This window comes from Abramis brama (genome assembly GCF_963993115.1).
Source record: "Abramis brama genome assembly, chromosome: 23".
NCBI classification, from domain to species: Eukaryota; Metazoa; Chordata; class Actinopteri; order Cypriniformes; family Leuciscidae; genus Abramis; species Abramis brama.
In genome coordinates this window covers 1,125,992-1,148,035 of record NC_139985.1, presented here as the reverse complement: position 1 = coordinate 1,148,035, position 22,044 = coordinate 1,125,992, and the positions used below count along the sequence as shown (strand labels likewise).

Genomic DNA, 22,044 nt, shown 5'->3' with positions numbered 1-22,044 from the left:
CGTGCTCACAGTTTTACAGCTCTACGATTTTTTTAGAAATTACAATTGTTTTGGATATATGCTTGATTTTGTTTTCGAAAACAATAGTGGCTTCGATTACTAAATTAGTTTAATCTCTGGCTTTTTTCATGTTTTTATTTTATTTTATGTATGATGTACGTAATTTTTTAAAACAAATTAATGAGGGTTTACTTGGTATTTATCAGACATGGGGACTTGTGACTTGGTGACTTGGACTCGAGTCGACTCGAGTCGCTATTTTTATGACTTGTGACTTGACTTGACAAAAAATAAAATACTTGAGACTTGACTCGGACTTGGAAGTTAAAGACTCGGGACTTGACTTGACTTGAGACACGATGACTTGAATGACTTGAGTGTTAATCACATCATGTTTTCAGTTTGAATATAAAATATATAAATTATTTTAAAAAATAAAGTTGATTACCCAGCTGGAGCGCAGGCTGAGAATAGCGTTGTCATGACTGGATCACGACACCATCATCAGTCGCGCGCGCCCTCTCGTACCTTGCACACCACGCCCACTTAGATCAGATATCACGTCAACATGTCAGCCGGAGGGGTACTGACTCCGAGGGTCATCGCTTTCGGCTTCAAGAATTATTCACAAGATGGCAAAAGATGAACAGCGCTTTGCAAGACATGCAACATTAACATCGCGGATAGCCAGACAGAGCTGCCAACTCACGCATTCACCGTGAGACACACGCGACACTTTTCACATGCTCTCACGTCGCCACACATTCATTTTCTCACGCACAGAAAAATCGCGACGCAAGAGCAGGTTACATATGATATAAAAAAATCTCAGCTCTCAGATTCTGTCACTTTTATTACGAAATTCAAACAATAAATACCGTTTTGGCGCTTGTAAATGTGACGCGACAGATCCCTAGCGGCAGGTGAACCGATCATCTCTAGAAATAAACACGAATGAACAATGTTGAAAGATACAGTAGGCCTACAACTTACCGAAATGTATATTCCTCATACATAATATCGACCAATCAATCAAACAAATGGGTCAATAAAACAGCTGGAGAACAATTATGTCACATAACATTTACCCCAGGAAAGCCATTTGATGACCATAATATGGCTATAGCACGTTAGTTGGCTAGAAAAAAAAGTATTTTTCTAAATAAGTGTACTATTACATATTTATTATATTTTTACATATATCATTAAATAAAGTTGTTGTTATTATAATAAAAAAACGCATTATATATCTCTCTGTATGTTTACAGCATTAGGTGAGTTGTTTTTTTTTTCTTGAGAAAAATGAATGGCTATCTTGTGTAGCCTACCTAATATTTATCCAAATGAGTCAATATTAAATCAGATCACAATAATTGAATTGAATTTAAATAATAAAAAAGCATAGCTTACCAGAAATTGTACTATGTAAACATTGTAACATGTTGTCACTAAACCGAATACAATTCAGTTTAGTTACTAAAATGTTTTGACAATCACAATACACTTATTGTAAACACAGTTTACATACAACATTAAACTTCGATACATTTTAAACACTGTTGGCAGAAGTGAAAAATAAATAATTTTATGAAGTTACGATTTTGTTTGATTCCATGGTGTATTTTACTGAACATGAGTATTTACAATGCAAATCCAAATTGTTGTAATTTATTGACAGTTACTTATATCTGGTCTTTTCACTTTATTTAGATCAGATTCTGCAAGTAAAATTACAATAATAAGGTGACTTGACTTGGACTTGACTTGACCTACTACAGGACTTGACTTGACTTGACTTGACATAGCCTGTGACTTGACTTGACTTGACTTGCCCAAGAAAAAAATACTTGGGACTTACTTGAGACTTGAAGGTTAAGACTTGAGACTTACTTGAGACTTGCACATGTGTGACTTGGTCCCATCTCTGGTATTTATCCACAATAATGATTATGTTTACCACCTGTGACGTCTTTCTTGAGAAACCATTGAGTTATTTGAAATACATATTCTTGGCTGTGTGGCAATATTACTAACGATATTAATATTTTAAAAATAAAAATAAAAAAAAACTTAAGCGTGAATGTGATCACGTGACGATGAGTAGCTGCGGCGCGTGCCAGTGACGTCAGTGCGCGTCTGGCGGGAATCTGACGGTTCGCGGAGTGTCAACAAACTCCCGAAGCGTTTCATTCACATTTATTCGACCATAAAGAGATTTATTCTGCTTATTCTCTTCCATCGGTCGTGTCAGCTGTAGTGAGAGCGTCTATCCTCCTGTAGTGGAGCGCGTGTGTTCTGCTGTGCTGTTTATAGGTGGAGATATGCAGGCGTTTTTGAAAGGACCTTCCTCACAGAGTCTTAAAGCTCAGAAACCTTCCTCATCTTCATCTTCATCAGGTGGAGAGAAGAAGCAGAGAGCACTTCCCTGGGTGGAGAAATAGTGAGACTTCATCATATCTGCATAAACGCTCAGTATTCATGTGATCTGACTGAGAGTTATTGATATATCATATCAACAAACGTTAAAAAATGAAACTGAATCATGCATGTGTTCATAGTTGACCTCAGATTTCACCTGTTCATGTTTTTGATCTCTTTAGCAGACCGAAGTGTGTGGATGAAGTGGCCTTTCAGGAGGAGGTGGTTGCAGTACTGAAGAAATCTCTAGAGGGCGCTGATGTGCGTGAGGCGAAGCATCAATGTCACATGTCAATTTTATTTTATGTAGCATTATATAGCGAATCATCACAACTCACTAGGGATGGGCGATACCACTTTTTTCTTTTTTTTTCTTTTTTTGGATACGATACCGATACTTTCAATGTCAGTATCGCCAATACGATACCTCTAAACTGAACTTTAAAATGACTTTTTTTTTTAATTATTGAATTACTAAGAGTACAATGGGTAATGATACCCACTTAACATTTATATTTGAAAGGCATTTTAACATTCAATACGCCTTAATTGGAACTTATTCGATTTTTGTTTTTTTGATTACGCGTGGTTAAAAAGTTTACTTGTAGTGGAAACCATAGAAATCTACAAAATATTACAGGCATAATTGAATGATAAACATTAGAATCGGTATTTTTATTTGAGTATCGATACTTTAGATACTCTACGTCAGTATCGATATATCGATACGCCCATCCCTACAACTCACGAAGAACAGTTGTGATGAAATTACTGATCACGTGTCATGCCATTTATTGTGGTCGGGAAAGTTTCAAACTGAGTCAATAATTTGATCCCAAAAAGTAAAATTCCACTCTCTCTGTTCCAGTGTTATTACCGTAAACTAAATGTATATATGAAAAAAATACATTAATTAAAACTAGATGAGTGAAGTTTGTGAATAAACTTTGATGTTGTCTTGACGAAGTTTGAAATAACTTGCTAGTGTGGTTTGACACGTTGCTGGCATGGTTTAACATGTTGTTAGCATTAAAACAATGGTAGCTTGATTAGCATGATTTAACACATTAACGTGTTTTAGCATGCTGTTAGCATGTTGCTAGCATGTTTTTAACATAATTTATCATAGAGCTAACATGTTTTAACATTTTGTTAGCATGTTTTAATATGTTGTTAGCATGATTTGACATGTTACCATAAATGAATGTTTTAACGTTATCAAGATTTAACATGTTCCTAGCATGTTTAACACGTTGCTAGCATGTTTTAGAATGTTGTTAGCATGGTTTAACACATTGTTAGTATGAATCGGTATGTTGCTGCTACCATGATTTAGTATGTTGTTGGCATGTTTCTGGCATTTTGTAACACATTGCTAACATAATTTAACACTGTGTTAGCGTGTTGATAGCATGTTTTAACATGTTAGCATTTAACACAGTGCTAACATGAATTGGTATGTTGCTAGCACGAATTAAGATGTTGCTAACATGATTTGGTGTGTTGCTACTATGATTTAACATGTTGCGGGCATGTTAGTGTAATTTACTACCTGGCTAGCATGAATTGGCATGTTGCTACCATGTTGTTAGCATGATTTGGCGTGTTTTGTTGCCAAGGGAACATTTCCAATTTTTATTTAGAAGTACTTCAAATTGCATTTCAAGGTACACGTATACATTATCAGTTCTTACTTTCCCTGGGAAACGAACCCATGACCTTGGCGTTGCAAGCGCCAACGCTCTACCGTTTGAGCTCCAGGAAAGCTAACAAATGACAAAATTACTAAAACTGAAATAAAACTTTATAAAAACAAAGAAATTAAATTAAAAAGCAACAAAATAGAAATCTGAATGAATACTGTAATGGCGTGATGATGATGTGCTCTGTCCTCACAGCTGCCCAACCTGCTGTTCTATGGGCCGCCTGGAACAGGAAAGACGTCCACCATCCTCGCGGCGGCCAGAGAGCTTTATGGGTAAGATCTGCTGCAGAATGACGATGCTGATGCGTATTGAGATTCAGACGCGCGTGCTAATATCCTCGCGTTGTGCTTTAGGCCGGAGCTGTACCGACAGAGAGTGCTGGAGCTCAACGCGTCTGACGAACGAGGGATTCAGGTGGTGCGCGAGAAAGTGAAGAACTTCGCCCAGCTGGCGGTGGCCGGTTCGCGAACCGAGTGAGTTACGCCCTGAATAAACGCAACGATTTCCCACCGATTAGGGTTGGGGATCAGATAAAATTAATTTCGATTCCTCTTATCGATTTCTTTGTGAGCGTTTCAATATGACAAATCGATAAGGAATCGATAAGCAGAATCGAAATAGAATTCAAACGATACGCAACCCTACCGCCGATCGAGTGTTTCTGAACGCAAGCTTTTCCTCTGAATCCCAGCGGGAAACCTTGTCCGCCGTTCAAGATCATAATCCTGGACGAGGCGGATTCCATGACCAGCGCGGCTCAGGCGGCGCTCAGACGCACGATGGAGAAGGAGTCTCGAACCACGCGGTTCTGTCTCATCTGCAACTACGTCAGCCGGTCAGTGTGAACGACGCGAACACTCAAACCCGCCGCGAGCTTCTTCTGCTAACTCGCTAACTCTCGCTTGTGTCTGCAGGATCATCGAGCCGTTGACCTCCAGATGCTCCAAGTTCCGCTTCAAACCGCTGGCCAATGACATTCAGCAGGAGCGACTGCTGGAGATCTGCGGGAAGGAGAACCTCAAGTACAGCAAAGATGTAAATCAAGCAGTCTCGTTAATTATTACCCATGAAATAGAGTTGTCTGTAGTCGCTGCTAGTGCTAATACCAGTAAAATGTTGCGTCTGACTGACTAGCACATCTGATTGGCCATTGCGTTCACACACTCAACGTGTGATCGTCAACCAGTGGATCTCTGAGCTGAGTGAGTGAGTGGAGGCGGGGCTCATTTGCATATTCATAGAACCGCGTATACTAAATGAGGCAAGGGTGTCAAGTTACATTCAAGATATTTTAAGACATTAAAACATTTAAATGTCATTTTGGTGATCAAAGATGAGTTTAAGGGATGCAATTATTGACTACGGGGGACTTTAATGTTAGAACTTTAATGTTTTTGCTTTATTTTGCTAGAAATCCAAAGTAGGGCTGCACGATGTGTCGTTTAAGCATCGGTATCGCGATGTACGAATCCACGATAGTCACATCGCAGGATGTGCGATGTAAGCTGTCGTAGTTGATCCGTTATTCATTAACCGTACGGGCCAGCTGCTCCCCGGCCCCGAATGTGATTGATTCGCGGATTAATTGCACAGCTTAACCATCATAGAGTGAAAGTTTATCATTTGCATGTGTTTTTAAGTCCTGTCAGTTTAACAGGGCGCATATAAGAATGAGAAGAAAGAGGGAGAGAGAGAGAGAGCTCCGGCCGCGCGCGCGCTCACCTTCACCGTCTTCAACCAACACGAGCGCTGTCTTCCTCTCTCTCCCTCGCGCATATCACGATGGTGTCGAACAAAAAAACTATCCAGTGATAAAATGTTTTCTGTGTTGTCAAATCTTGTGCGATATCCTAAACTGCCGAGATAATTACACAACGCGTGCCGTACACGTCCGATTCGCGATCTAATGATTCCTTTGAACCGATTCAATTTAATGAATGGTTTAAACAACTGACCTGTCCAACACTGAACTCACGAGACGTCTGAATTGGTGTATAAAAAAATCAAATAATAATCAAAATAAAAAAAAAAATACAATAATGTTCTATTTATTAAACTATTTAACTACATTAGGTAACATTTACTATTACTAAACTGCACTTCTACAACATTGTTAATTTCAACATTTGGGCTATAGCCATCATTGTTGAAATCAAAAGTTGTACAGTATTTGTTAATAGTTAATGCACTGTGAAGTAACATTACCAAACAATGAACAGCTGTGTCTTTACAAACTAAGATAAACAAAGATTAATAAATATAGTAACAAAAGTATTGCTCATGGTAAGTTCATGTTAGTTAATATGTTAACAATTCAAACCATATCCTAAAGTTACAAACAAATAATTTTCTCTAATTTAAATAATACTCTGATGTTTAAATCATTTAAAATGAGAATGTAAGTGTGCTCACCCCATTTTTGTTTGTAAGAAAAAATTAGATTAGATTTCATATCGCAATGTATATCGCAGAAAAATAAAATATCGCAATGTTATTTTTTTCCCAATATCGTGCAGCCCTAATCCAAAGTATACATTCCCGTTTACACCTGGTGTTTCAATCCGTCTCTTTTGTCCACTTTCAAACACTTCTGTCCTGATTTCTTCGAGGGGAGAGTCTATTTGGGGGAACATATGGGGTTTTTACATATGAACGCTACGGGAGATGACAGAAAAACATATGTAGAGCACAGCCGCAAGACCAGCCGAACGCAGTGAGTGTGTGTTAGAAATCAGGCATAGTGAGAGAACATTGTGCTTGGTACATTTTTCATCTTCAAACCAGACTTGGGTCTTCAGCCGACAGAGTTTAAACCCCGTCTGGCTAGCACACTTCCGTAATGTCTAGCTCAGTTAGCGACTTTTCTGGCTTTTCGAACGCTTTCGACCACATGAGCGATTACATGAAAGCAATCCGGTCGAAAGCATTTTTGACTTCCTCTGGAAGTGGTTGAAAGTGGACAAACTTTCACTATTTGGTGTCATTCACTTGTGATCCTGTCGACCAAAGCGCATCTTAATACCAGGTGCAAATATGGCCGTAAAGGAGAATTTTTAAAGAGAAATGTGGGAGGAGCTTGAGTTTGTTGTTTAAACCGCGAGAGGCGTCTCTCAGTTAAGCTAACACTACTCCTACGTCATGCGTCGGGTCAGAGGTCATGCGTCACTCTTCCGCCGGAACTAGACTCTTTGTTACCGGAAGCCGGTGATTATAGTTGATAGTTATAAATATGGATATTTTCCTTGTCTTCAGAAGGCCTTTATTAACCCCTGGAGTCGTAAGGATTACTGTTATGATGATGGATGGATGTGCTTTTTTTGGGCTTCAAAATCTCAGGCTCCATTCACTCCCATATAAAGCTGGGAAGAGCCAGGATATTATCTAATAGAACTCTGATTGTGTTTGGCTGAGAGAAGAAAGTCGTGTACAACTAGGATGGCTTGAGGACGAGTAAATCATGGGATAATTTTCATTTTTGGGTGAATTAACCCTTTAAAGCACAAGCTCTCTTTTATGGAGTAAATATTTGAATGTGTGTGTGTCAAAGGGAATTGATGCTCTGGTGAAGGTGTCAGATGGAGATCTCAGGAAAGCCATCACGTTTCTCCAGAGCGCCGCGAGACTCAACGCTGAGCGGGAAATCACTGAACAAATCATCGTCGAGATCGCCGGGGTGAGTGAACGTGCCGGACGGAGACCGAGACTTTTATAAACCGTCTCTTTAAACTGTACTTTCTTTTCAAGGTGGTTCCACCCAAAGTGATTGAAACGCTCCTCCAGATCTGTTACAAGGGCGCTTTTGAGAAGATGGAGCTCGCTGTGAAGGTGAGACTGAAAACACACACTGTTTACAGGGTTCGTGCAAGTGCTTAAAATGCGGGAAGTTCTTGAATTTGACTTTGAAATTGAAGTTCTGGAAAACCCTTAAACAATATATCATTTTACAGCGTCTGTATGAACCCTGTGTTTGAGAGCTCATTATTGTGCTCATCAAACTCTCAACTCAGATTTATTATGTTACAAAATATTCTTCTTGCTTAGCATTCCTGTCTTGTTTTCTACTAAAAAAAAATACATAAAAATCCTTAAATCAAGATACGTTTAAGTCAGAAAAATAAACTTAATGCAAAGTTTGTTTTTTGCTAATTTGTTAATTTTTAATCAATTTTACAATAACCGACTTGATATCTTCAATCATTTTGCTTCTCCAGTAAATGTAAATGATTTAAGGATGTTTATATCTTTATGAGGAAGAACATCATGTTTTTCCGTGTGTGAATGTTTTCAGCATTGGTTTTCTGCGTCTCTAAACCATAAAGCTCATAAAGTCTTGATCTGTGCAGGATCTGATCGATCAGGGATTCGCTGCAACCAACGTTCTCAACCAGTTACATGACGTCATCATCGAAGAGAAGCTGAACGACAAACAGAAATCTGTCATTGCAGAGAAGATGGCCGTAAGTGAACAGAGACTCCACACTAAATAAGAGAGTTGAAAGTTTTCTTGTTCTGTTCAGTGGAAATGTATGGAAGCTTGTTTCCGCCACAGAATAAAACATTTTAAAAGATAATTGCGACTTTATATCTCACAATTTTGAGAAATAGTCAGAATTGTGAGGTATAAAGTCAGAATTGCGAGATATAAAGTCGGAATTGCGAGATATAAAGTCGAGGTATAAAGTCGGACTTGCGAGGTATAAAGTCGGACTTGCGAGGTATAAAGTCGGACTTGCGAGGTATAAAGTCGGACTTGCGAGGTATAAAGTCGGACTTGCGAGATATAAAGTCGAGGTATAAAGTCGGACTTGCGAGATATAAAGTCGGACTTGCGAGGTATAAAGTCGGACTTGCGAGATATAAAGTCGGACTTGCGAGATATAAAGTCGGACTTGCGAGATATAAAGTCGGACTTGCGAGAGATAAAGTCGGACTTGCGAGGTATAAAGTCGGACTTGCGAGAGAAAGTCGGACTTGCGAGAGATAAAGTCGGACTTGCGAGAGATAAAGTCGGACTTGCGAGAGATAAAGTCGGACTTGCGAGGTATAAAGTCGGACTTGCGAGGTATAAAGTCGGACTTGCGAGGTATAAAGTCGGAATTGCGAGGTATAAAGTCGGACTTGCGAGGTATAAAGTCGGACTTGCGAGATATAAAGTCGAGGTATAAAGTCGGACTTGCGAGATATAAAGTCGGACTTGCGAGGTATAAAGTCGGACTTGCGAGGTATAAAGTCGGACTTGCGAGATATAAAGTCGGAATTGCGAGATATAAAGTCAGAATTGCGAGATTAAAAAGTCAAATTCTAAGGAAAAAAGACTGACTTAAATCTAAAGACGCAATTCTGACTTTATTACTCGCAATTGGGACTTTGTATCACGCATGTAAAAAGTCAGAATTGTGAGAGAAACCTTTTTTATCTCGATTACCTTTTTTATTTTTGATTCTGTGGTGGAAACAAGCTTCCATTGAAATGTTTGTTTTGTTGAAATCAAATGTTCTGATCTGTGTTTTCAGGAGGTGGATAAGTGTCTGGCCGACGGCGCCGACGAGTATCTGCAGTTATTGAGTCTCGGCTCGGTCATCATGCAACAGGCGGCACAGAACACCTGAGCCGACCAATCAGCAGCACCGTTACACTTCAGCTGACCAATCAGCTTCACACATGGCTGCCTAGATTGCTGCTTTCATCTTTTTGTACATTTGAAATATGTAATTAAAACATTTCTTTCCTATATATGTTGTGGGGTGTTATTTAAACATTTTATATTTTTATTCAAATATTTAGGATGTGCTGCCATAGTTATCAACTCCCTGAAACGCCTCCACTGTAGTCTTGAGTTTCTCCCGGGAACGAACACGTCACAGTATTCCTCATTATAATAATTAATACGCAGAATAAAGGGGCGGGGCCTGGTTGAGTTAGTTAGTAGTGTGTTTAACTGGCGGTTATGGAAAGAAGCGGGACATTTCCCAAACACACTCGAAGCGCTCGACCAATCACAACACACTGCTCCAGCCGACCAATCAGAGAATAGTGTGCTTTTCAGAAGGAGGGGCTTCATAGAGACAGGAATTAAACAGAGCGTTACTGACAGACTGGGAAGAGAGGAGCCGCAACAATGGAGAATATGAGGAAAATAATGTATTTTTGAACATTCAAGCATGAAATAAAGCAGTTTTTAATACTTTCACATCAAAAGTTCATTGTCACACACAACCTATTTTCAACCACATCTTGTTTTCAACCTAAAAAACTTGAATATATCTACTCAAGGACATTTAGCTTTTGTCAGATGCCTTTCAATCATAATTCAGATCACTCTTTATAACGTCTTCTGTGGTCTGGGCTTCATCAGATCTAGAACGGTCTGTTTCTGGAGCGTGTGTTGATGATTCCCAGCACCGAGAAAGCACTGGCCGCTGCCGTCACCAAACTGATGGCGCCGATCGCCCGTGATGCCTGTCAACATAGAAAATCACATAAACAGCCTCGTTCCCAATCAGAACAACAAATTATTGTTTTATTAATACAGTGATGTGCGTCTGACTAATTACCATATTCATCTATCATGTATTTACATGGTACTTGACAGCATTTTTGGCATCAGGCATTTCCCGAATCAGCAGCATTTTTGGTTGGAGCACCCATGATGCTTCAAAATGCATCCTAGGTAGGGAAAATGTGCCAAAATGCCATATCAAAGTGCAAATTTTTGCATGATGCTGATTGAATACCTATGGAAGCTTGTTTCCGCCACACAATGAAAAATAAAGAAAGGTAATTGCGACTTTTTATCTCACCATTCGGACTTTTTTTCTCACAATTGCGGTTATAAAGTCAGAATTGCGAGATATAAAGTCGCAATTGCGGTTATAAAGTCAGAATTGTGTGATATAAAGTCGCAATTGCGAGTTATAAAGTCAGAATTGCGTGATATAAAGTCGCAATTGCGAGTTTTAAGGTAAGAATTGCGAGATATAAAGTCGCAATTGTGTTATAAAGTCAGAATTGCGAGATATAAAGTCACAATTGCGAGTTATGAAGTCAGAATTCCGAGATATAAAGTCGCAATTGCGGTTATGAAGTCAGAATTGCATGATATAAAGTCGCAATTGCGAGTTATGAAGTCAGAATTGCATGATATAAAGTCGCAATTGCGAGTTATGAAGTCAGAATTGCCTGATATAAAGTCCCAATTGTGTAAAGTCAGAATTGTGAAATATAAATTCGCAATTGCGAGAAATAAACTCGAAATTCTGACTTTTTTTTCTCAGAATTGCATGTTTATATCACGCAATTCTGACTTTATAACACACAATTGTGAGATAAAAAGTCACAATTATCTTTCAAAATATTTAATTTTGTGGCGGAAACAAGCTTCCATAAATACCAATTCCTGGAACATGGTAATAATGTGGTATTTGTGGTTAGTCTGACCTGTTCAGACACGCCCTCGCCGTAGCGAAGAAGAGTGACGAAGTGTTCACAGTTGCTGCCCAACAGGTCATATGACACCTCCTGGCCAATGAGGAGCTGAGCTCGCTGGATGATCTCAGAGACGGGCAGCGGCGTGTGATTGTCATCATATTTGTTGTTGATCCTGTATGAATCTGCTCCCACAACCTCCTTTAAGAGCTGCATGCGGACCACGGCCTTACGACTGAACACTGACTTCACACTCGACATGGCAGCGGCTTGACCCTCATCTGACGGGAGGAACACACGGTTAAAGACAAAAATTCATGCATTTGGACACAGTTTTAACATAAAGGAATAAACTTAACGTGATGCAAATTTGTCAGTCATACATAAATGAAACCGTTTTTGTAATAGTACTAATAAACTGTGTTAAGGTTTATTTATTTATGATCAATAAATCCAATTTGTCTCAAAAACACGCTTTGAAATCGCTGGTGTTTCTGATGTCACAAACTACCTTGTAACCAATCAGATCAACGTGTGATCGTCAACCAGTGGATCTCTGAGCTGAGTGAGTGAGTGGAGGCGGGGCTCATTTGCGTATTCATAGAACCGCGCATACTAAATGAGGCAAGGGTGTCAAGTTACATTACATATTTTAAGGCATGAATAATATTTTTTCAAGGAAAAAACTTTAAATATGTAATTTTGGTGATCAAAGATAAGTTTTAAAGGATACAATTATTGACTACAGGGGGACTTGGAAAAAATCATATAGATGCAAATAGTTAATAATAAACTATGCCATTATAATGACCCATTTCATTCATGTATACGACTGACAGATATGCATCATATTAAGTTTATGAGTTAATTTATTTTAAAACTGATGGTAACACTTTACAATAAGGTCTCATTAGTTAACATTGGCTAATGCATTATTAACTAACAACAAACAATATGTTAGTTACAGTATTTATTAATCTGTGTTAATGATAGTTCATTAAAAAATGATGACTGTTCATTGTTAGTTCATGGTTATTAAATAATAGATACTGATACAACTTTATGTATTAGTAAATATTCATGTTAAGTAATGAAGTTAACTAATGTAACCTTGCTGTAAAGTGTTACTAAATCTGTTTAATCCAAATTAATGGAGATTTGAAAAGCCATTCAGATACATAAATCTTAAATTCAGGCCTAAATATTATTTTGAGGTCATCTTTGAGCCATGATGACGCCACTGACCGACAGGAGTGAGGTTGATGATGTAACCGTCTCCCAGGTAAAGAGCCCAGTGCTGATAGGCTGGTCTGAAGATCTCGATGAGGTCACCAGGCTGGGGTTCCTCGTTAGACTGATAATTATCAGGTTCACTGGAGGCCATCTGAAGCAAATAGAGAAATATTAGAAAACTCACAGTCAGAAGATAGTATAAAAATGACATAGGAGTTTACTTTCAGACGTTTGTATTTTATGCGTGCTGTTTCTTTAACAATAACAGACCTACATTTTGATTATTAATGTTTTCCATTTAGTAGATTGTTGGCTTTAATTTTTTTCCAAGAAGCATCTTTAATCCGCTGATTAAAAGAAAAACCCAGATAATTGTGATCTTTCACCATGATATATAAATTTATTATCATCCACATCAGCGCACAATCGTTCTGTTTATTATAATCGCTGCAGTTTTGTCGTCTGTCGCTTTAAATGCTCGAGCGCGTTAAAGCAGGATGGATTCTGATTGGCTGCCAGTGTTTTTATCGTTAATTAGCTGTTAAAACATCTGAAAGTGATTCCATTGATTTTGTTTCTCTGTGCCGTTATCGTTATAGTCTTGATGTGGACTCTGCTATTCTTTTATATGTGTAACGATTTTTAGAAGAACTATATATCTATCGTTATCGTCCTTGGTGTGAACTATGGGTGTGAATGGTCTGTAGGAAAACGTAACAACGTCCGCTCTCGCGTCAACACAACACGCGTGCGTCGAAATCGCGTTGGAGATTAATATTTTGTAAATAATGTGGTAAATAATGTTTGTTTGTTTTCTGCCAAGAGCGTTGCTTCATAAAATTTAGGTTAAACCACTGGAGTGGGTTACTTTCCATGGATCCATTTAATGGTGTCTTTACTATCTTTTTTTTAAAGTGGTAGTTGCGTAGACTGTCAATGGAGGGACAGAAAGCTCTCAGATTCCATCAGAAAGATCTTCATTAGTGTTCTGAAGATGAACGAAAGTCTTGCAGGTGTGGAACGACATGAGGGTGAGTAATTACTGACAGTATGTTAATTTTTGGGTGAACTAGACCTATCCATTTAGGTCAAACGTTGACTAATATTTTCAGAATCAATAATATAATTCTGTTGTATTTTTAGCTTGTTTGTCGAATCCTGAATCATCATTTTAGACCCTTACTTGGTTTATAAAAAATCCCGTAGGCTATAGTAACATATACTTGCCCATTATTTTTCCACAACGCTGTTCAACACATTTTAAAATTTTTAGTGTGAAATTACAGTATATTCCTGGTTAATAATTGCATTACTTTCACAGTAATTCCACAGTACGACTTCTCTTGTATCTAACTGCAAAATCTACAATTTCATACTACCCAGCATGCAGTGTGGCATGAGTAGATTATGCTGAGTTTCTTGATTCTTGTTGGTTTAATCTGTGCTGCTGAACTTATTTTTGTTTCACTTTTAGCAGTTTGTGTTGTTTGTTTATTTATTTTGTAATGTTCATTATACTTATTATTATACTTATTATTAATATAATTTGTTGATTGTCACCATTGTTGTGTTTTGTAAGTCTAGTATTGATGTCTGTGGATCATTAAGTGATGGAAGAAAAAACATCTTGTGTTACAAATCTCAGCAGCTGCTTTACTATTGTGAAATATCCATCTACAAACAATTATGAATTTGAAATAAGATATTGGTAAATCTGAATGCTGAAATAACACTAATAATAGTAAAGTTTGACTAACTTAAAAAGCAGCCAATTCGCTTATTTTACATTCTAGCCTGTCATTTTGTTTTGACTTGGCTTGATCAGAAATATGAATATGAATATACAAGGTCCAAGATCCCAAGCAACTGGAACACTGATCACCATTACGGCGACTTCAAAACAATTACAGTGGTAAACAAGATTATTCCTTACAATGGCATTTCTTATCATGTGAATTCACAGTACAACAAGAGTATTACTGTGATGTCAACATCACTTTGCTGTTGATTAACAGTAATTTGTAAGACAATGACCCAGCATTCATTAATTTCACTGTAAATTTCAGACTACAGTAATTTATTGTAAAATAATACTCTTTAATCCTGTAAATTCCTAGTAATTTTCTTTCCTTGTTTGCTCACATTAACAGTTCTTCTATGTGGATTATCCATCATCCCAAAGCATAATTCTGCACTTTCTGAGGGAAAAATAAAAAGGGATCATCAGACAACACTGAAATCAATACTAACATAACATTTCTGAACATGTTTAACGTTTCTGAGAGTGTAAAGTGAGCTGTGATGTGAAAACAGCCAGAGAATGCTGGAGTAACACAAGACAATGAAAAGGGTCACCGTTACACAAACACACGTAAACACAAGCTCTTACAACACTCACAATGGCATGCAAATAATAGAGAAACAAGTGGAAAAGAGGCATGAAACATTTCAGTGTTTATCAGCTGGACAGAAATATAATTAACATTTGCATCCTAATCATGTTATTGGACTATTTCTTAAAACTAATGAATATATAATAGATTTCATTTTAATCTCAAATATACTCAGGAACAGTTTTATTGTCCAGCATATTACTCAAGAACTGAGTTAATAAAGTCAGAACCGGCTGTTATACTTACTTATTAGCAGATTTCATCATCAGATCAGAATGATTTCAACACTCCATCGGATATATCCGTGTGATCCCAGAGAAACAAGTGTGTGTGTGTGTAACGAGAGGAGATTCCAGAGCTGCTGCTGCTGCTGCTGAACGATCTGAACTCACTGAGCTTCTGCTGCGGTCACTCACGGGTCACTCTGGCATTGTGTGGCGCAGCACCTGTGGAGTCAAAATAATGCCACAGATGTTTGCAAAAAAATTAAGCATTAAGCAAAAAACTGTTGTTTTGCAAACCAAAATAAAGAATTGCAAAAGAAAAAGAAAGTATTGAGAGAAAAAAAGATGTTTTGCAAACCAAAATAAAGAAAAATAAAGTATTGAGAGAAAAAAAGTTGTTTTGCAAACCAAAATAAAGAAAAATAAAGTATTGAGAGAAAAAAAGTTGTTTTGCAAACCAAAATAAAGAAAAATAAAGAAAAAAAAAGTATTGAGAGAAAAAAAGTTGTTTTGCAAACCAAAATAAAGAAAAATAAAGTATTGAGAGAAAAAAAGTTGTTTTGCAAACCAAAATAAAGAAAAATAAAGTATTGAGAGAAAAAAAGTTGTTTTGCAAACCAAAATAAAGAAAAATAAAGAAAAAAAAAGTATTGAGAGAAAAAAAGTTGTTTTGCAAACCAAAATAAAGAAAAATAAAGTATTGAGAGAAAAAAGTTGTTTTGCAAACCAAAATAAAGAAAAATAAAGTATTGAGAAAAAAAGTTGTTTTGCAAACCAAAATAAAGAAAAATAAAGTATTGAGAAAAAAAGTTGTTTTGCAAACCAAAATAAAGAAAAATAAAGAAAAATAAAGTATTGAGAGAAAAAAAGATGTTTTGCAAACCAAAATAAAGAAAAATAAAGTATTGAGAGAAAAAAAGTTGTTTTGCAAACCAAAATAATTACAAAAGAAAAATAAAGTATTGAGAGAAAAAAAGATGTTTTGCAAACCAAAATAAAGAAAAATAAAGAAAAAAAAGTATTGAGAGAAAAAAAAGTTGTTTTTCAAAGCAAAATAAAGAATTACAAAAGAAAAAGAAAGTACTGAGAGAAAAAAAAGTTGTTTTGCAAAAAAAAAATAAAGAATTGCAAAAGAAAAATTTAGTATTGAGAGAAAAAAAGTCAAGCTGCTGTGAGTGAGTGGAGGCGGGGCTCATTTGCATATTCATAGAACTGCGTATACTAAATAAGACATGGGTGTCGATTTACTACATTCAAGATATTTTAAGGCATAAAGAAATTTTTTTCAATAATTTTTTTTTTTAAATATGTAATTTTGGTGATCAAAGATGAGTTTTAAGGGATAAAATTATTGACTACGGGGGGGGGGGGGATTCATGCTATCAATGTGTTAAGACATGTTAAGTCATGTTTACAATGTGTTAAAACCTGCCAATTCATGCTAACAACGTGCTTAAACATTCTAACATGTTAATTCATGTTAGCAATGTGCTAAAACCTAACATTTCATGCTAGCAACGTACTAAAACATTCTAACATGCTAAATCATGTTAGCAACCTGTTAAAACATGCTAGCAAAACATGCTAATTTAAACCTGTTAGCTGTGTTACTGTATTTATGCCATTTGCATGTTTGTATTTTTATAATCTATTTACTTTGTGTTGTAGCTCTTTGGACATGAGAAAGGTGCGTTATAAATAAAATGTATTATTATTATTAATGTGAATTTCTGAACTAATAAGAATTGGGTTTGTTTTTAAAGGCCCACTGAATTTCCACTGAAACAGGAAGACAGGGTGGGACATATTGAACAGCTCCTCCCCTTTTTGAAAACAGCCAATAGCGTTTCGTTTATATCACAGCTCTGCAGTTTCCTCCTAATCTCTAACCGTTTCTCCTCCTAATCTCCTCCATATAGTTTTAAAATATATGTTTAAAATATAGGAGACTAAATATTTATAGAAATCTATATATAAAATATAATATATATATATATATATATATATATATATATATATATATTTAGTATTATATTCATACTAAAATATATTTTATATATATATATATATATATATATATATATATATATATATATATATATATATATATATATATATATATATATATAAAAAAAAAAATATATATATATATATATATATATATATATATATATATATATATAAATAAATATATAAAATATATTTTAGTATGAATAATATATTCATACTAAAAGCCAAAAAACTTCCATTTTGATTTCATGGGGACTTTAAATCAGTCAGATTTTACCAGAAGTGCCTTCACTCTCCAGCAGGTGTCAGCAGCGACACTGCGCATGTCTGCTCTCCTCCTCTAAACGTTTAATTTGTAAAATGACAACCAAAATCTTCGCTTCTGTTTAGCTTGTTATATACAAACATCCCAATCAGTTTGTGTATGTCTAACAAATGAAGATGTGTTTTACAGAATTATTCAATCTCGCGAGAGTCGCAACACCAGCCAGTCTCTATGGTCTCTAGTCAACCTGCATTCCATTCTCGCGAGAGTAGAGGATTGTTTCGATGCATGAGGGTGAGTCCCCTCATTCTCGCGAGACTCTCCCCTGCGTTCAATACCCCCGTTTGTAAATCTCGCGATAGTGTGAGCGGAAGATGGCAGATGGCTCTTCCTCGTAGGGTGTGTGAGTGTGTGTCGTTTGTTTACCGTTAGATGCGTCGCCCCGGTGCGTGTTTCATTCCCGTCCGTCTCCGTTGAGTCACCGGACAGTGTTCATGTTGTGCGGGCTGCTGTTTTCCACCGCTCATCTGTGTAAATATGACGGGAGAGAAGATCCGCTCGGTGCGCAAAGAGCGCAAGGCGGGTTTGGATCTGCTGGAGCCGGACGAGGAACCGGCGGCCACCGGGCCGATAAAAGCCAACCGAGGCAGCAAGATCTTCAGCGGCAGCAACCACAAGATCACCCGATCCAGTTCTCAGCAGAACCAGAACCACGGGGACACTGACAGCGCGTACCCCGTGCATGAGTGTGTGTTCAGGGGAGACGTGAGGAGGCTGTCATCGCTCATCCGAACTCAGAACATCGCGCAGAAAGACGTGCACGGTGAGACGTGACCTACAGACACGATAATAAACAAACTATTCGGTCATAGTTATCCAGAATCATGCTGATCTAGAACCTCAGGGACTCAAAAACATGGTGATCGAGAATCATAATAATCCAGAATCATGCTGATCTAGAACCTCAGGGACTCAAAAACATGGTGATTGAGAATCATAATAATCCAGAATCATGCTGATCTAGAACCTCAGGGACTCAAAAACATGGTGATCGAGAATCATAATAATGCAGAATCTTGCTGATCTAGAACCTCAGGGACTCAAAAACATGGTGGTCGAGAATCAATAATGCAGAATCTTGCTGATCTAGAAACTCAGGGACTGAAAAACATGTTGATCGAGAATCGTAATAATCCAGAATCTTGCTGATCTAGAACCTCAGGACTCAAAAACATGGTGGTCGAGAATCATAGTTATCCAGAATCATGCTGATCTAGAACCTCAGAGACTCAAAAACATGGTTATCGAGAGTCATAATAATCCAGAATCATGCTGATTTAGAACCTCAGGGACTCAAAAACATGGTGATCGAGAATCATAATAATCCAGAATCATGCTGATCTAGAACCTCAGGGACTCGAAAACATGGTGGTCGAGAATCGTAATAATCCAGAATCATGCTGGTCTAGAACCTCAGGGACTCAAAAACATGGTGGTCGAGAATCGTAATAATCCAGAATCATGCTGGTCTAGAACCTCAGGGACTCAAAAACATGGTGATCGAGAATCATAATAATCCAGAATCATGCTGATCTAGAACCTCAGGGACTCGAAAACACGGTGATCGAGAATCATAATAATCCAGAATCATGCCGATCTAGAACCTCAGGGACTCGAAAACACGGTGATCGAGAATCATAATAATCCAGAATCATGCTGATCTAGAACCTCATGGACTCAAAAACATGGTGATCGAGAATCATAATTATCCACAATCATGCTGATCTAGAACCTCAGGGACTCGAAAACACTGTGATCGAGAATCATAATAATCCAGAATCTTGCCAATCTAGAACCTCAGGACTCAAAAACATGGTGATCGAGAATCATAATAATCCAGAATCATGCTGATCTAGAACCTCAGGGACTCGAAACCATGGTGATCGAGAGTCATAATAATCCAGAATCATGCTGATCTAGAACCTCAGGCCTCAAAAACATGGTGATCGAGAATCATAGTTATCCAGAATCATGCTGATCTAGAACCTCGGTGACTCAAAAACATGGTGATCGAGAATCATAGTTATCCAGAATCATGCTGATCTAGAACCTCAGACTCAAAAACATGGTGATCGAGAATCATAATAATCCAGAATCTTGCTAATCTAGAACCTCAGGACTCAAAAACATGGTGATCGAGAATCATAGTTATCCAGAATCATAATGATGTAAAACTGTTATTATTCATAGCCATAATGAATGATCATGATGATCTAGAGCTATAATGCATCAGAAACATGGTGATCAAGAACAATAAGAAATCAGAACCATAATGATCTAGAACTGTTATTATTCATAGCCATAATGATAATGATGATCTAGAACTATAATACGTCAAAAGCATGGTGATCGAGAACCATAATTTTTTTACATTAAATAAATGTTAAATTACTTAAAATATAGCTGCCTAGGCAACATTTCTCATTTTCAATTACGTTAACTTGAAGTACTAAAATAAGTGAAACTAAAACTGAAATAAAATTAATAAAAACTATATAGACATTTAAAAAACTAAATTAATCACTTGACAAAATTATGAAAACTTAAACTAAAATGAAAGTATAATTATAAAATCTATTTCAAACTATAAATAAAAACGATCAATGATTTCAGTGATGATAAAACAGCACAGATGTGCTTGTTTGTTGGTTGTATGTTGGTTGTTGGGCTTGTCCTGACTGTGAATGCCTGAATGACTCAGTTTGGTCTTGTCTTACAGGAAACACTCCTCTTCATCTGGCGGTTATGATGGGTCATAAAGGTGAGTAAGGCTCAGTGTTTGATAGGGATCCTCATAATCAGGAATTTTCCCGCCGATACCGATTTCTCGTCATCCATTCTGACACCGATTACGGCTGTCAAATAATTCGTCAAATAAAAAAACCCTGCACATTCGAATGCAAAAACCGTTCTCTGATTGAGTGTTTCCCAGCATGCAGTGCAGTATTTTGATGTTAAATATGACGCAAGTAATGTATGAAATCACACAGGCCTCAGTGGGTGTCTCTCATTAAAACATGAAACAATCAGTATATTTTTATGTAAAGAAAATGAAGCATGTTTTAGGACTATTTAGTTTAATTGTGATTGTTAAACACATTTTCACATCAAATTTAGGACTAAATGCATCCAGATGTTGCTGTTGTTGTTTTTAACTACTAGAATTTTTATTTGTGATTAGGTTTAAGAATCATAACGCATCATATGCCGCTGTATTTGTCTGTATTTTACTGGACTTCATGAAGTTGATGTTCTTTTTAAAGAATGCTTTGTGTGTGTGTTTCGTCTGAGCTTGTGAACGCAGGCGGTGTGAAATATTAATGCACGGCTCCCCTGAGTTGACGACTGTACACTCTAATTTCATTAATATACTACAAGCTTATTAATAATTCAAGCGGGTTATTCTCACCGGTGTTACTGTAAAGGAAGGCGACGCTCGCTGATGTAGATGTTCAGTCTGAACACGGGCCGGGTTTGTTCTGTTCGGGTCACTCTCTCGTGTGCTGAGAATAAGACACAGTGTGTGTGTGTGTGTCTCGACCCGTCCTGAGTCGCGGTGTGTGTGTCTGGACTACAGTAGTGTTGCACGCCCATCCATCTTCAACTATGATAATATATTTAATTAATTCAAACCAATAGTGCTTATTATACAACCCAAAATATTTGCAACAAGTTTTTAAATGAAAGCAATAATGATGATAATTATAAAAATCAAATATAAATCTGTAAATAATCCCTTAGCAGAAACAAATGAAAATACATAAGAAAACTGATAATTGATAATTATGCATTTATCACACAAAAAAATTTATATATATATATATATATTATATATTTTTTTAATTATATTTATGCATTTGGCTCTGGGGTTTTCAATCTTTTAGAATATTTTAGATTTTATTTATTTGACTTTATTTTAATCAAATTTATTTATTTAAATCATGTTTTTGTATATTTACTTATTTATTTACATCAAATTGTATTTATTAAAAAAAAAAAAATTTAATCAAATGTTTGTTTATTTAAATACAATTTTATTTCAATCTTTTAGAATCTTTTAGATTTAATTTATTTGAATTCTTTTTATTTTAATCAAATTTAGTTTTGTATATTTACATCAAATTGTATTATTTGAATCAATTTATTACTGTATTTTAATCATGTTTTATTTCTTTTAATCAAATGTTTTTTGTTTATTTATTTAAATAAAATTTAGTTTATTTAAAAAAAAAAATATATATTTATTTAAATCAGTTTATTGATTTATTTTATCTCAGTGCTGTTTTTAGAACATCACTCTATAACAACAC

General features: G+C 36.5%; 3 protein-coding genes across 4 annotated transcripts in view; 2 read left to right on the top strand and 1 right to left on the bottom strand.

The window, feature by feature from the left end:
* Positions 1–2,107: 2,107 nt before the first annotated feature.
* rfc4 (replication factor C (activator 1) 4) lies at positions 2,108–9,855 on the top strand. Its single transcript, XM_084101769.1, has 10 exons — positions 2,108–2,440; positions 2,601–2,679; positions 4,317–4,396; positions 4,478–4,597; positions 4,816–4,959; positions 5,039–5,159; positions 7,672–7,797; positions 7,869–7,949; positions 8,468–8,581; positions 9,638–9,855. The coding sequence occupies exons 1-10, from the start codon at positions 2,322–2,324 to the stop codon at positions 9,731–9,733; spliced, it is 1,080 nt and encodes a 359-aa protein (XP_083957895.1). The 5' UTR covers positions 2,108–2,321; the 3' UTR covers positions 9,734–9,855.
* A 395-nt stretch (positions 9,856–10,250) lies between these two features.
* On the bottom strand, positions 10,251–15,594 carry plaat1 (phospholipase A and acyltransferase 1). Of its 2 annotated transcripts, XM_084101784.1 has the most exons (5): positions 15,422–15,594; positions 14,925–14,980; positions 12,795–12,933; positions 11,562–11,830; positions 10,251–10,583 (listed from the first exon to the last, which is right to left on the bottom strand). In XM_084101784.1, exons 2-5 carry the CDS (start codon positions 14,955–14,957, stop codon positions 10,482–10,484), a joined length of 543 nt encoding a protein of 180 aa, XP_083957910.1. In that variant the 5' UTR covers positions 14,958–14,980; positions 15,422–15,594; the 3' UTR covers positions 10,251–10,481. The 2 variants fall into 2 exon arrangements, with proteins under 2 accessions (XP_083957910.1, XP_083957911.1); XM_084101785.1 differs by lacking the exon at positions 14,925–14,980 and having other exon boundaries at positions 15,422–15,587.
* Positions 15,595–18,031: 2,437 nt separating this feature from the next.
* The window catches only part of ankrd13c (ankyrin repeat domain 13C), a 24,110-nt gene continuing 20,097 nt past the window's right edge, over positions 18,032–22,044 (top strand). Inside the window, exons 1-2 of the mRNA XM_084101767.1 lie at positions 18,032–18,497; positions 20,454–20,495. Coding sequence (XP_083957893.1) covers positions 18,212–18,497; positions 20,454–20,495 — 328 coding nt within the window. The 5' untranslated portion in view covers positions 18,032–18,211. The remainder of the gene's footprint in view (positions 18,498–20,453; positions 20,496–22,044) is intronic.